The sequence below is a fragment of the Conger conger genome, chromosome 12 (assembly GCF_963514075.1).
Source record: "Conger conger chromosome 12, fConCon1.1, whole genome shotgun sequence".
Classification (NCBI taxonomy): Eukaryota; Metazoa; Chordata; class Actinopteri; order Anguilliformes; family Congridae; genus Conger; species Conger conger.
This window is the reverse complement of record NC_083771.1, coordinates 7,197,404-7,213,254: the sequence shown is the minus strand read 5'-3', so window position 1 is coordinate 7,213,254 and position 15,851 is coordinate 7,197,404. Positions and strand designations below refer to the sequence as shown.

Here is a 15,851-nt window from a genome sequence, read left to right as displayed (position 1 = left end):
GTGTGTGTGTGTGTGTGTGTGTGTGTGTGTGTGTGTGTGTCTCTGACCTCTGTGTGTGTGTGTGTGTGTGTGTGTGTCTGACCTCTGTGTGTGTGTGTCTGACCTCTGTGTGTGTGTGTGTATCTGCCCTCTCTGTGTGTGTGTTTGACCTCTGTGTGTGTGTCTGACCTCTCTGTGTGTGTGTGTGTGTGTGTGTGTGTGTGTGTGTGTGTGTCTGACCTGTGTGTGTGTGTGTGTGTGTCTGAGCCGTGTGTGTGTCTGAGCCGTGTGTGTGTCTGAGCCGTGTGTGTGAGTGTGAGTGTGAGTGTGAGTGTGAGTGTGAGTGTGAGTGTGAGTGTGAGTGTGAGTGTGAGTGTGAGTGTGAGTGTGAGCTCTGCGTGTCTGAGCGCTCTCAGTGTTCGAATCTCTGCTTCCATTACTTTAGTGAACTGTACGGTCTGTATCTCAAATTTGTAAATAAATGTCTGTGTGAATGGACTGCAGACTCTTGCCTCACCTCTCTCTCTCTCTCTCTCTCTCTCTCTCTCTGTCCCTCTCTCTCCCTCTCCCCCCCCCGCCCCTGTGCAGGTACCGCATGTACAGAAAGAGTCAGACCACAGGTTTCCCCTCATTAATCACAATCTTTTCAGCACCAAACTACTTGGATGTCTACAACAACAAAGGTGAGGCCCATCAGCCCTGTGTGTCACAGATTACCCATCAGCCCTGTGTGTCACAGATTACCCATCAGCCCTGTGTGTCACAGATTACCCATCAGCCCTGTGTGTCACAGATTACCCATCAGCCCTGTGTGTCACAGATTACCCATCAGCCCTGTGTGTCACAGATTACCCATCAGCCCTGTGTGTCACAGATTACCCATCAGCCCTGTGTGTCACAGATTACCCATCAGCCCTGTGTGTCTCAGATTACCCATCAGCCCTGTGTGTCACAGATTACCCATCAGCCCTGTGTGTCACAGATTACCCATCAGGCCTGTGTCTCTCAGATTACCCATCAGCCCTGTGTGTCACAGATTACCCATCAGCCCTGTGTGTCACAGATTACCCATCAGCCCTGTGTGTCACAGATTACCCATCAGCCCTGTGTGTCACAGATTACCCATCAGGCCTGTGTCTCTCAGATTACCCATCAGACCTGTCTCTCACAGATTACCCATCAGCCCTGTGTGTCTCAGATTACCCATCAGCCCTGTGTGTCACAGAGGAGTGTTTACACCGGTGTTCTCTCTCTCTCTCTCTCTCTCTCTCTCTCTCTCAGCTGCAGTGTTGAAGTACGAGAATAACGTGATGAACATCCGCCAGTTTAACTGCTCCCCTCACCCGTACTGGCTCCCTAACTTCATGGACGTGTTCACCTGGTCCCTGCCCTTCGTGGGAGAGAAAGGTGAGAGAGGGAAGGAGAGATAGTGACTGTAAAAGAGAGAGGGAGAGGGATGAGCTTGTGGGGTTCGGGGTTATTGAGTCGTGTGTATAATTTGGTCTTCTGGTCTGGAGTAAAGGCCCATCCACAGCAAGAACGATAACTATATAACGATAAAATGAGAATGCCGTTTTAAAAATCGTTCTAGCTGGATGGTGGAGTCGACACCACAACTATAACGACAACAGGCGGTGGTAGAGCGATGTGTCTGACCTCTGTCCGTCCGTCCCTCTGTCCGTCTGTCCCACAGTGACGGAGATGCTGGTGAACGTTCTGAACATCTGCTCGGACGACGAGCTCATGTCCGAGGGCGACGACACCTGTGAAGGTGAGGCCGGCTCTCCGGGCCCGCACGCTCCGCACCCCGACCGCACACTCCAACCCTTTCAGCACCGAGCGTGCCTGCTGTACAATCCCAAGAGTGTTCTCGACCGTATGCATTTTCAGTCAAAATCACTGCAGTACTGTTATTTTGAGCCCCTAAAAAATGTTCTTGACCAAAGCCCAAACCCCTTGGAATTTGGGTGGAGCCACTTCCATTTTGGGCTTGTCGCTGAAGGGGCTAAATAGGATAAGTTGCATGCTGTGTAATTCTGTTATCAGCATACAGCACCCCCCCCCACACCCCCACACCCCCACACCCTCGGACCACAACCGCAGTGCCTGTGCAGCCCGCGCCAGCTTGTTTTCGAATTTGTGGAACATCTGTTCGGTTCACACTCCGATAACTCTGGGTGTCTTTACTTCCTGCTTACAGGACAACCACTCACTAAAGGTTAAAAGCAAGATGGGGTGGGAGGTTTTCAATTTTTAAACTGATATGTACAAGTCTGCTGGTACACTGCCCTCCTTTAAAGGTCCCATCTTGTATACCTTTCCAGTGGTTTATTTTAGGTCCTGGAGGAAAATTCATTTTAAGGACCCAAAACAATTCAATGGCCATTCTCCACTCACTCACTCACTCACACACTCACACACTCACACACTCACACACTCACACACTCACGATTGATCTCTGTGCCAGGTGGGACCCCAGCCGTGCGGAAGGAGGTGATCCGGAACAAGATCCGCGCCATCGGCAAGATGGCCAGAGTGTTCTCTGTGTTACGGTGAGAGCACACCCGTCTGCGTGTGCCCTAAATATCCTGTTTCTCATCGTGTTTGTTTATATGTGTGTTTTATGTGTGTGTTTATACATGTTTTTGTTTGTGTTTAATGTTTGTGTTTTTGTTTGTATATTGTGTTTGTTTATATGTGTGTTTTATGTGTGTGTTTATATGTGTTTTTGTTTGTGCTAATGTTTGTGTTTTGTGTGTGTTTTTGTTTGTATATTTTTCTGTAGAGAGGAGAACGAGAGCGTGCTGCAGCTGAAGGGGTTAACTCCCACAGGGACCCTGCCGCTGGGCGTGCTGTCAGGGGGGCGGCAGACTCTTCAGAGCGGTGAGTATGGCCCTGTCACTCAACACGCACGCACGCACACACACACACGCACACACACACACACACGCACACACACACGCGCACACACACACACACACACACACTCGCTCTGTCACTACACACGCACACACACACACTCGCTCTGTCACTACACACACACGCACATACACACGCGCACACACACACACACACACACACACACACGCTCGCTCGCTCTGTCACTACACACACACACACACACACACACACACTGTCACTATGCACCTACACACACACACACATGCACTGTCACTATGCACCCACACACACACTGTTACTACACATAAGCACACACACTCACACTCAGCCAACTGGAATTCTAGTGTACAGCCCATAGCACCAGCGTGTATACCACTCTAGTGTACAGCACACACCTGACAGAACACTGCGAACAGTGCTAGAGAACAACACACAGCCTACAGCACTACCTATACAGCACATCACATACATTGTTAACGTACAACACACAGTGCTAGTGTACAGCACACCCCATACAGCGTACAGCACACCACATACAGCGTACAGTGCTAGTGTACAGTACACCACAGACAGCGTACAGTGCTAGTGTACAGTACACCACATACAGCGTACAGTGCTAGTGTACAGCACACCCCATACAGCGTACAGCGCTAGCGTACAGCACACCACATACAGCGTGCAGCGCTAGCGTACAGCACACCACATACAGTGTACAGCACTAGCATACAGCACACCACATACAGTGTACAGTGCTAGTGTACAGCACACCACATACAGCGTACAGTGCTAGTGTGCAGCACACCACATACAGCGTACAGTGCTAGTGTACAGCACACCACATACAGCGTACAGTGCTAGTCTACAGCACACCACATACAGCGTACAGCGCTAGTGTACAGCACACCACATACAGCGTACAGCACTAGCGTACAGCACACCACATACAGCGTACAGCGCTAGCGTACAGTACACAGTGCTAACATACTACATGCAGCGCGCATTGCACACAGCATACATCATTAATGAACAGTGATAGTGCACAGCGCTTACATACAACATGCAGCACACAGCGTGCAGTGTTGGCATACAAAATACAGTGCACTGCATACTGTGCTAGCATACACTGCTCAGTGTACAGCAATGACACACAGCATACAGTACCAGTCAAAAGTTTGGATGCACCTTGCCCTTTTCTACATTGTTAATTTCTCTCAAACATTGGAATGCGGGGCTATTCCAATGGGGCGGCCTGTAGCGTAGTGGTCAAGGTAAATGTAGCGTAGTGGTTAAGGTAAATGACTGGGACACGCAAGGTCGGTGGTTCTAATCCCGGTGTAGCCAAAATAAGATCCATTGGGCCCTTGAGCAAGGCCCTTAACCCTGCATTGCTCCAGGGGAGGATTGTTTCCTGCTTAGTCTAACGTTGCTCTGGATAATTCCAAATTCCAATAATGTAATAAAAAGTATTGTAGATACTACATGGTGAAACCAATATGTACAAAAATACCCTTTAATAAAAGCTGAGAATCTGCGCTTTCACCACATATTAATTGTTTGATTACAAACAGAGGAAATAAAACATTAATAGGAAAAAGCAGAAAGAGGCAAGAGGAAAGAGGTGTGTCTGAATTTTTGACAGGTACTGTACATCGCCTACACACAGCATACAGCGCACAGCGTACACCGTATAAGTGCTAGTGTTCAGAATGTTGCATACTCCGCTAGCACACACAGCAGGGCTGTTCCAGCTCTGCGAGTGTGTGTGTGTGTGTGTGTGTGTGTGTGTGTGTGTGTGTGTGTGTGTGTGTGTGTGTGTGTGTGTGTGTGTGTGTGTCCTCTGCTCTCTAACACCATCTCACTCTGTCACTCACAGAACCGCCAATCAGCTTCCTCTTTACTGGAGTGAGCTCTTTCCTGTCAAAAGCTATTTTACCGGCAGAGCTGGCTAATTTTCTCGCTGCAACTAAACCATAAAAATTTTTGGTGCATTAGGCAATTATGACAATGTTGTTGTTTTTTTTTGAGCTGTGCACTTAACTTATATGTAGACCACACTCAGATTGCATGTGAAACTGCTCTTGAGAAATGGCACACATTTTAATTTCACCATTTTTATTTAAGTTTTTTTCCCACTGTGCTTAAATCGTGTTTTCCAGAATTTCACAGTAGGTTTTCACACACACGCTTTTTCACCTGGTGGTGCATGCACCAGGAGCACTGTTTGACCTTTAACCTGCACATGCATGACTGTCGGTGGGGTTTCTGAGGAGGGGGTGGTGTGTTGTGTAGAAAGGGGTGGGGTTTGGGGAGACGGGGGTGGGGTTTGGGCAGAGGGTTGGGGTTGAGGAAGGGGGGGGGGGGATGTTTGTAACTGCATTGATAACATGACTGTCTGTTTCTCTGTAACTGCATTAATGTGACTGGTTGTTTCTCTGTGTGACTACTACATTGATGATGTGATTGGCCATTTCTCTGTGTTACTGCATTGATAAAGTGACTGCCTGTTTCTCTAACTAATACATTGATGGCGTGATTGGCTGTTTCTCTATGTAACTGCATTGATAGCGTGACTGGCTGTTTCTCTGTGTAACTGGATTGATAATGTGACTGGCTGTTTCTCTGTGTAACTGCATTGATGAGGTGACTGGCTGTTTCTCTGTGTAACTGCATTGATGAGGTGACTGGCTGTTTCTCTGTGTAAATGCATTGATAACGTGACTGGCTGTTTCTCTGTGTAAATGCATTGATAACGTGACTGGCTGTTTCTCTGTCATTTTCGGGCATGGCTCTAATGGCTGTACTACTCACACTCACAGCCACCGCAGAGGCAGCAGAGGCTAGAGGTACGAACAACGCTGTGTGTGTGTGTGTCCTGTGTCCTTTAACCTTATGTGTGTGTCCTTGTTAACCCTGTGTTTGTGTCACCGTTAAACCTGTGTGTGTGTGTGTGTGTGTGTGTGTGTGTGTGTGTGTGTGTGTGTGTGTGTGTGTGTGTGTGTGTGTGTGTGTGTGTGTGTGTGTGTGTGGTGTCCGTTAACCTTGTATGTGTGTGTGTGTGTGTGTTTCCGTTAACCCTGTGTGTGTGTATCCAATATGCTTCCATTTTTGTTTTTGTGTGTTTTATTTCTTTTTTGTTTTGTTGATGTGAAGATATTATTTTTGTCTTTTTGTTTTGGGCTGAAACCTAATGTGCAGTTACCAGTGTTTCCACTAGAAATGTCTTTAGCAGCGGTGGCTAGCCTCCAGCAGCTTAAGCTACAGAATATGGAGTGGAATACCATAGATGGTTTGTAAATGTAGGCTATGGCACAGTTACCTTTTAACTGCATTAATGTAACTACGACCTTAGCATGAAGCATAACGTCCTTTGCATGAACTTTATTTTCTCTGCCTTAGAAATGGGAGGGTTTTTTTTTTCTTTCTGGTAAACCAACCCCTGGAACATCTTTTGTTTGTACGGCGTAGGCTACAGGACCGTACCAGCATACTTTCACTTCTGCTGCCGAGAGAGTCAAGCTGCTAAATTAACTAGTTGTTGGCCAGAGGCCTTCGCGTTCACCTAGCTAGCTACATTCTATAATCCATTAGATTCAACTTCCCAAACTTGCAGAAATGTGTTCAGTTGTGTCATTTTAACCAGTTTGATAACCGTTTTCCCATAGCTAGCAGCACACATAGGCTACTGTGATGCTGTTGGATGGCGGATGCTACTGCAAAATACAGATTTAGCTTTAGTGTATGTTGGGGGGGGGGGGGGGGGGGGGTAGATCTTGCATGCCACAGCAGTGCTCTGCTCGGTAACCATGACACCCAGATTATTTCTATGGCATTCAGCAGCGGTGCGAATCTCGTAGCAGCCGTCTGACGCAGCTGTTTAAATGTAGTGGAAACACTGGTTGCAGTGCTGCTTTGTGGAGGCGTAATGAAGTGAATGTAAATATCTTTTTCTGAAAATTTCCCTAATTTTCCCTCGCTTCCATGGCAACCCCTCTCATGTAAGTGGACCTGTGTTTTTACAGCACAAAAATGTTACCTGTCTGCAGAGGCAGAGAGTCACCAGTGTGTGCTGGCTTTCCTGTGATGACATGTTTGCTGCTGTCTCGTCGAGTTTCTCCTGCACTCTTCTCCCCCCCTCTCCCTTCCCCCTCCTGTCTCACTCCCTCCCTCTCACTTCACTCTCTCACTCTCGCTCTCTCTCTGTCTCTCACTCTTGCTCTCGCTCTATCTCTCACTCTCTCTCTATCTCTCACTCTTGCTCTCGCTCTCTCTCGCTCTTTCTCTCCTCCTCTTTGTCTCTCTCCCTCCCTTTCTCTCCATCCTCCTCTCCCTTCCGCCTCCTCTCTCACTCTCTCTGCATGTATATAAAAATGAATACATAAATAATAAATAACCAAATCTACAGACAATCTACATGAATTTCTAAATGACACTAATCAGGACAGTAACGATAACAATAGGCACTAACAATACAGGTGGTGTCTTACTGGTTGTCCTTCATTTCATCACAGGAAGCCACATAAGTTGTTCCACATTCCATATTCTCCCCGAGTATATTTAACTCTTAATTATTGAATTATTTCATTATTGAAGTTTGAACTCTCTCTATCTCTATCTCAGCCATCCAAGGCTTCAACCCCCAGCACAAGATCCAGAGTTTCGAGGAGGCGCGCGGGCTGGACCGGATCAACGAGAGGATGCCCCCTCGCAAGGACGCCAAGCAGCCGGACGGCCTGTCCATCAACACCGCCATCGCTCCCGACAACAACGGGACCAATGCACAGGCGTAGAGCCCCCCCCTAGCCCCCCCCTCCCCCAGAGCCACGACCACCTCCGCTCTCATTCGCTCCTAACAGCCCTCTGCTGGAGTCCTGCTGCACTGCCGTGGGAAGCACGAAACAGCCCAAAACGACACCAGACCAACCACAGCAAAATGCCCCCAAACAAAACCGATCATCATTTTTATTTATTTATTGAGCTATAATAACACTTTAATATCTGTATGTAATAGCTGGGAGTAAATGAATAAAATGGTATATCTAAATATGTACATAAATATATATGGGGGGAGGGGGGGCCCGAAGGAAAACCATGGCAACAGTATCCATCGACGATCTCATCTTTGTAGAACTGAACTGATGTAGGAGATTAATGTTACACACGCATTTCTTTGGTTCAGAAGCTGGAGTTAAAGGTGTTGGGAGGCAAGTCCGTAAGGGAAGCAAAGGACGAAGAGTAACGGGAAGAGGAAAATAATGAGCACGGAATATTGTTTAATGAAATTTTTTTTTTGCAAAGGCATTAAAGTAATTGCATGGGTCATGTTGGCATACGTTGGAAGGTTTTAGACTAATTTACCACTGCTTTATGTTCGATACAGGTATACATGTTACACGTTACCAACGAATGCTCCCTTGTCCCTAAATGTAAGAATTTATGTTTTTTGGTTAGTTTTATTTTCTTTTTTCTAGCCCCGTTATATCTGTCTGTACTTGAGCTTGTAATGATTGGTATTTGTGGCCTCTTGGCTTTGCAGAAGCACGTGGACCCGCGTGTTCTCCCTCCAAATTTAAGTTCCAGCCCTTGCTTACCCATCCACTGCTGCCCACAGGCTGCTCACATTGAGGCTAATTTTTACGTGTGTTGGTTTCTGTACTGTAATCGCTTTAATCCCGTTGATACTGTATTTTCTTGGTCATTTTCCACCGTGTCCCCACAGTATTTCTAGACTGAATGCAGCCGGTGGACTTCCTTCCCCCACTGTTTTGGCGGGAAGCGTTAAAGTATGCCGAATCCAGGGCACCTCAGCCTAGCACGACGTCTGATGCCTCCCTGGGAGTGAGAAGGGTATTTTTGGAGAGATAACAGTATTCACCAGGCAGTGGAGGGAACTTTTCCGTTCTCCTACATCTCAGCTGGTGTGTGGTGAGCACTCTGGCACAAAATGGCTGCCGTTGCATAACCCAGGTGTGTGCAGCACATTGGTGGTGGTTGCGGCGAGTTTCCCCCTCATCACTGTAAAGCTCTTTGAATGTGAGAAAAGCGGTATATAACTGCAACTATCTGTCTGTTCTTTTCTGTTCTTTTACTGTAAAATTGTTTCACTCCATGCTGCCCAATCACAGCTCTGTTCTAGATGGGTGGGAGTCTCACACTGTAAAGATGGATGGATAATCGCAGTTCTATAGCGTGTATATCAGACTCAAAGCGTGATGAGGCGGAATCTCGCCTCAACCACCACCAATGTGCAGCACACACCTGGGTTATGCAACGGCAGCCATTTTGTGCCAGAGTGCTCGCCACGCACCAGCTGAGATGGCGAGGCAGAAAAACAAGCCTCCAGCACTGACCTGTCCCTGAAGCAGCGCTGGCACTTCCTGGGAGGTAAACGGGCAGAGCGGCGTACTTCCTGCTGTATCACAGCTGTATTGCAGGATGCGGACAGTCGGGAGAACTGTTCTCTGGATCTGGGGCGCTCAGGGTTTGGGTCCGGCTGCAAACGGGTGGGTTCTGTGGATAGACGTCAGGAAGGGACACTCGACGGTTATTCATTTGTAGCGATCCTTCGTCTTTCGGTTCTTGTCCTACGAAAACGCGCTCATCGAGCGAATCCACTGTAAAATGGCCGACGTAGGAAGGGAAAGCTACGTCAGTCGCCCTGGGCGAGCATGCGCACCACCCTTCATGCCAAGTAGAGTAGTGCCCCACCCGATCACTGAGGTGGGGGGAAACAGACTGCCAGGCAGTATCACGAGAAGACTCATTGTGTTTGGAACAGACCTGGGTGAAAAACGTGACTGTTTTGGATCCAAATACTTTCCCACGGTTGAATGAGCTCATCCAAGCTTGTGTGGAAACCTATGAAATACTCTCAAAAAGTGCAAACCTCACCTTCTGGTCTTCTTGGTTGGCTCAGTTGCACCAGGAAAGGTCCATCAAGCACAAAAAAGGAATTTGAATCAAAAACAATGATGTATTCGACCAGGGTCTGGTCTGGGTAGTAATAGGTGTCCTAAATTGGGCACACCCGTCGTGGGGTGTAGATACGGAGTGGCTTTGTCAGGCTTGTGGCCTGAGAGGTGACGGTTGAATGTATGCGGGTACAGAGCGAACATGAAGCCAAAGAACTGTCCTCGTCCTGCTGGGCACGTTGGATTGGTTGACAGAGTTCTGCAGTCGCTCTGCTGGTTCTTATGGCCCATACACACCAACAACTATACCTATAATATAACCATAACTATAAGCATAACTATAACCACGACAATCTGAGCATCCACACTGCTGAACGATAACCTTATTTAAATAGTCTCCCGGCTATTTACTCATCTACCATTTTGAACGTGACGCCCTGTAAATTCGAATGGATTTTGATTGGCTGTCGGTGTTTTATCATTCTTGCGGTTGGAAAAAAAAAAATCTCTCAAAGTGATCCCAACGATATCGTTCCTCACTCTCGTTGTCGTTATAGTTGTGGTGTCAACTCCGGCATCCACTTGAGCAAGCGATTTTTGAAACGACACATTTATAGTTATCGTTGTTGGTGTGGATGGACCTTTACTCATGGGCACAGCTCATTGTGTAGTAACCATGGTAATCTGTTGCTTCATGGGTAAAAGGGGAGGGTTCATCCGGGGGGGGGGGGGGGGGTTGGACTCCAGGGGCAGTCCAGAATGATTTTCTTTCTTATTTTTTTCCCCCCTTTGGATTCTATATTTGTGTTGTTGCAGGGTGCCCTCTCTGTACTGTAGAAAATGGGCTCTACAGGGCGGACTCATCCTGCAGGTTACATTTAAGAGGAAAATGCGCTTTAGTGTGTGTGTGTTGGGGAGGGAGGGTGCGGGTGGGGCTGGTTTGAGGATGGGGGTGCAGGGACCTGTCGGGTGGGGGGGGGCTATGATCATTTCTGACTTCTGTTAAAGTTTCCAATCATATCGCACAGAATGTACAGGAAATGTTTATTAAGATTTTCTTAATAGCTGTAAAAAAAGAAAAAAAAAGAAATGAAAATGGTTTTTGGTCAAGTACTTGTATTGCAAAGCCTGGGAATCTTCATTTATTTAGATGTTTCACTCAAAAAAAAAAAAAAAAGGTAAAAAAAGAAATACAAAACAGAAAGCGTCTTAATTTGTCTTTTTTTATGCAACCATCACACTTATTTTCCATAGCACCAGAGACATTTGACATCACATTATTGACACATCCACCTCTGTATGAACATTCCAACCAGTTAACTCCTACTTCTATCTTATAGAAGGAACATTTAAGTAACTCCAGAACTTTCCTTTCTTGTGTGGAAACATGTGAATCCATTGCGGAACTACTGTAGTTTTTCCTAAAGCGTGACGCATAAATGATCGTGGCTTTGAACTGAAGTTTGAAGGAGCGAGGACATTCCATTAGCCTAATTTGCTGTTCTTGATACAGTCTGTCCTCCTACTGATGAAGCTGACAGCTGCTGATAGTGGCTAAAGGCTACTGCAGTGGCCAACAGTGTTTTTCCTACAAATAGCATCCATTTTATATATTAACTGTTGCATATTATGAGAGAGCTTGTTACCGACAGGAACTGGCTTGAGTAAGGTTGCAGTGGGAGCTGACATTGTGGTTTGTCTGCAGAATTTGTGGGTGTGCCCTGCCCAATGGAGTGGGGTTCAGTTTAAAAAGTGTCAACGGACTCTAGAATTTCTAATCAACAAAGACGAGAACAAGTATTTGCACATGTAAAAAATGTTTTATTGCAATTCACATCAATATGAAGTTTATAAAATAATAATAATGCTGATTGGAGTGAGAGGGAATATATTTTTATTTTTAAATTGCCTTTTAGTGTAATAGCTCGGAAATGTCAGTATCGAAAGTTATATTTTATTTTTTGTATTTCTTTATGTGGTTGAATGAGGTGAGCTTTAATAAATTAGGCTGTTAGGAATTGTCTGTTTTTAACAACAGTGGTGCACATTAACCTTGGAATGTCTGTTATGTAACACACCATTCTCTTGGTCTTCTATAACTTTTATTTAAAAAATTTGATCCAGGCAATGCCATAAAATGCCCCCCTTCCACTTCTGAGGTAAATAATCCATTGTAATCCAGGCTGTATTAATTTATTAGCTCTTTTGGCTGTTCAGAATGTCCCCACTAGTCCTAACCCAATTGCATGACGTCTAGATTTTAGCTGAAGGATCACGGCTCATTGTTCAACGGCTCAGAGGAAAAGGGGCCTAAGTCCTTCCTGGCAGTAATGAAAGCAGACTTAAACCCTTTTTTAATATTCCAGTGGAATGTTGTCAAGCTAACATTTGACCCCATGCTGCAGTGTTGCCTGTGGTGTAGCACCATGTAGTGCACCTGGAGAAAAAATCACATCCAACCTAAACAATAGCAAAAAACCTTTTATCTCCGATATGTTGGGAAAAGGAGTGATTGAGATTTCCACTTTTCACAGCGATGTCATTTTGAGGAGCCCCTTAAAGATGCGTCCAAATGAACGATTCCCATTGGAGCTTGATGCCCTGTGGCCTTCTCCTGTATGAGGGGAGGTTTTTTGTTCCAATCAAGGTAGCAGAGGAAGCCATTTTGCTTAACCCAAGTTGAATAAAAAAGTTGTTTCTTAGAATCGGCCAATCAGGATAAGACCGTAACGGGATTTCAGCACTGATGTATGGAACCCACGCCGTCCTTGGAGTTGACCTTTGACCCATTGTCCTCTTGGCCTGCCCCATGGGTCATCTCAATCAATTGGAGTGAAGTGTGCAGACTGTCGTGGGGAGTTGTGAAGGAGCTGTCTGGCAACCTTATTGGTCAACAGCTGTTCTAAAACAAACAGCAGCAGGATTGTGATTGGCCACCAGTGGTTACCGGGCTGTTGCTGAGGCTGGGGCCTTCTGTGAAGTGTGCGAAGAAACCACGTGATTGGATGACTGAATTGTGAAGCCACGTGGTTGTATGACCCATGCAGAACATGTGCCATACTGGTCAGTGCGGTGAGTGCAGTTCAGGTTTATTTCACCTGTGGGTAATTTGGATAGGCCATGTTTGTGAGGGTTTGGTTTTGATACACCGAGTAGATTTCGACAGGGAAAGCTGGGTTATTCTGACCAAGATCCTTCTCCATCTGTGGTGGGAATCTAGAAGAGAAGAGACAGTCTCCCTGTGAGTGGATGTTCTTAACATTCTATGTTAACCCTTAAGGTGTAAAGGCCAGTTTATAGACTGATAGATAGTTCATGAACATTCTAGTCTCACCCTACATAGACTGTGGTCGTTGTCCTTAGCAAAAAGCACTCCAGTCAGCTAGAGTATAGACCTACTTTTCAAAGGGGTTAATATTATTTAACTTCTTGAAACAGGTTCAGAAAATTTAAGTTTTACCGATACACACATGCACTCAGTACATCTTCAGTTATCAGCTCATATGGCACTACTCCACACTGGTTTGCTCTCAGGAAACTTTCAGTTACACAGACATCCGTCTGTGAGTGCAGACAGTACCTGGGGGGCTTGGAGAGCTTCTGTCTGCGTTTGAGGAGAACCGCCATTCCGCTCAGGGCGAGCAGGAGCACTAAGGTGGTGCCAGTTCCTATGACGATGGCGATGACCGTTCCTAGAGAGAGATGTAAGGTCATCAGGGAGCTCTGGGTGTGGGGGACCCAGGCCACTATGCTCTGGGTGTGGGGGAGCCATGCCACTGTGCTCTGGGTGTGGGGGACCCGTATGTTACTATGCTCTGGGTGTGGGGGACCCGTGCCACTATGCTCTGGGTGTGGAGGACCCGTATGTAACTATGCTCTGGGTGTGGAGGACCCGTATGTAACTATGCTCTGGGTGTGGGGGACCCAGATGTTACTATGCTCTGGGTGTGGGTGACTCATATGTAACTATGCTCTGGGTGTGGAGGACCCGTCCCTTTGTTTTGGCTGACTATGCCCAAATCAGCCCGTGTGACCCCTCCCTACCTGCAGACACTGCCTGGTCGCTGTCGTACAGAGCCTGGCAGTCCGGGGGTATCCAGCCAGGCTCACACTGACACTGCGACTGGTGATTGCACACCTGAGGGAACCGACACTGAAGTCAGCCTGGGGTCAGTGTGGTTGTGATGTCATTGTGGGGACTGTGGTGGCTGTGATGTTACTGCGGGGTCAGTGTATGGTTGCTATGAAGTCAGTGTGGTTGCTGTGATGTCATTGAGGGGTGAGTGTGTGGTTGCTGTGATGTCATTGAGGGGTGAGTGTGTGGTTGCTGTGATGTCATTGAGGGGTGAGTGTGTGGTTGCTGTGATGTCATTGAGGGGTGAGTGTGTGGTTGCTGTGATGTCATTGAGGGGTGAGTGTGAGCTTGCTGTGAGTGCGTTAGAGGTAAAGGCGCTGGTATAGGATGTACTGTGTTCTGTGAATGTTGTGTCTGCCTGTGTGTCTGTCCCTCATCGTTCTCTCTGCTTACCGCGTGGCCTTTGCACTTTGCTGAGCAGTTGGTTGCTCTGTAGGCCATTTCCAGGTCCACACACTGGTTATCATTGCAGACCTGAGGGCAGGAATGAGCAATGGTCACTGAAAAGATAATGGTTTTATATGCATTTTTCTGAGGGTTTTTTCTTTTCTGTAAAATTGACACACAGTGACCAGTAGCATGCTGGCCTAATGGTCTCACAGTTAGGATCCAGTACCAGACAGCTGAACAGTATTGCACACTGAGTAAATTACTTGGATAGGCCCCCTGGTGGCCCCATAGGTTCCTGTTATTAGGCTTCCTAGCCCTGTTGCTGGAGATCTACCATCCTGTAGATATTCACTCCAACCCGAACAAAGCAGACCTCATTCAACAGCTAGAGCAGGGCTGCCCAACCCTGTTCCTGGAGATCTACCATCCTGTAGATATTCACTCCAACCCGAACAAAGCAGACCTCATTCAACAGCTAGAGCAGGGCTGCCCAACCCTGTTCCTGGAGATCTACCATCCTGTAGATATTCACTCCAACCCGAACAAAGCAGACCTCATTCAACAGCTAGAGCAGGGCTGCCCAACCCTGTTCCTGGAGATCTACCATCCTGTAGATATTCACTCCAACCCCAACAAAGTACACCTCATTCAACAGCGAGAGCAGGGCTGCCTAACCCTGTCTCCGGAGATCTACGATCCTGTATGTCTTCACTCCAACCCTAACAAAGCACACCCCGTTCAACAGCAAGAGCAGGGCTGCCTAACCCTGTCTCTGAAGATCTACGATCCTGTATGTCTTCACTCCAACCCCAACAAAGCACACCTCATCCAACACTGCAAGGGCTCATGCTTGTTTTAGCTTTCCTTTTCTACTTTGTCCTCAGCATACCCAGCAATATTAAAGGAAATTCCAACCCGTGAAATGCTACTTGAAGGAGCTCGGAGGTTCCCGAAGGATGCATGAGCAAGGAAACAGGAGTGAATCCTTTGCAGAAGTATTTTTTTCAGGAGGCTTAAAATGATCAATCTGTGGGTCTACCTCTCCTCATCGGCTGGGTCTGTAATTGACATAGCCTGAATCCGACCTTTGAAAGAGCAATTTTGTATTTCTCCTTTCCTTGCTTCTTTACCTTGGGTAGAGCTATGGAGCAAGGAAAGGATGCAAGCAGGTAAAAATAAGCCATTGGAAAGAGCCCCTTGAGTTGAGCTGCTAATTGGTAGAAGCAGGTGTGCAAGTTAGTGAAAACCTACAGGACTGTACAGCTCGGGGTCGGGCAGCCCTGCCCTGTACAGTCCCTAAATGTTCCACCCTCACCAGTCCTTCCCCACAGCGAGTCCCTCCATCCACCAGGCCCTGCTCCTTGCTCTGGTCTGTGTTAAACGTGGTTCTGCAGTCAGAAAACTCTGCCGCCTGGCCGGAGCTGGGTTCCTTGTTGCCCTCGGTGCAGAACAATTTCCCACACCTCACATCCCTTAGTGAAAAGAAGCAGTTTCATCGTCAACTGTGCCAGCCATACTGCACTAGAGCTGTGAATACT

The 15,851-nt window shown here is 47.1% G+C and overlaps 2 protein-coding genes across 3 annotated transcripts in view; one reads left to right on the top strand and one right to left on the bottom strand.

The window, feature by feature from the left end:
- Positions 1 to 10,694, top strand: part of ppp3ccb (protein phosphatase 3, catalytic subunit, gamma isozyme, b) — a 34,410-nt gene extending 23,716 nt beyond the window's left edge. The window contains exons 8-14 of one of the 2 annotated variants that reach the window (XM_061262501.1): positions 568 to 662; positions 1,261 to 1,386; positions 1,673 to 1,750; positions 2,447 to 2,531; positions 2,765 to 2,862; positions 5,697 to 5,723; positions 7,498 to 10,694. In XM_061262501.1, coding sequence (XP_061118485.1) covers positions 568 to 662; positions 1,261 to 1,386; positions 1,673 to 1,750; positions 2,447 to 2,531; positions 2,765 to 2,862; positions 5,697 to 5,723; positions 7,498 to 7,667 — 679 coding nt within the window. In that variant the 3' untranslated portion in view covers positions 7,668 to 10,694. The remainder of the gene's footprint in view (positions 1 to 567; positions 663 to 1,260; positions 1,387 to 1,672; positions 1,751 to 2,446; positions 2,532 to 2,764; positions 2,863 to 5,696; positions 5,724 to 7,497) is intronic. The other variant, XM_061262502.1, reaches the window with a different exon arrangement.
- Positions 10,695 to 12,877: 2,183 nt separating this feature from the next.
- The window catches only part of LOC133141452 (zinc metalloproteinase-disintegrin-like batroxstatin-1), a 17,399-nt gene continuing 14,425 nt past the window's right edge, over positions 12,878 to 15,851 (bottom strand). Inside the window, exons 16-20 of the mRNA XM_061262025.1 lie at positions 15,629 to 15,785; positions 14,317 to 14,397; positions 13,833 to 13,926; positions 13,369 to 13,480; positions 12,878 to 13,004 (exon numbers count right to left, since the gene is read on the bottom strand). Of these exons, the coding sequence (XP_061118009.1) occupies positions 12,878 to 13,004; positions 13,369 to 13,480; positions 13,833 to 13,926; positions 14,317 to 14,397; positions 15,629 to 15,785 (571 nt within the window). The remainder of the gene's footprint in view (positions 13,005 to 13,368; positions 13,481 to 13,832; positions 13,927 to 14,316; positions 14,398 to 15,628; positions 15,786 to 15,851) is intronic.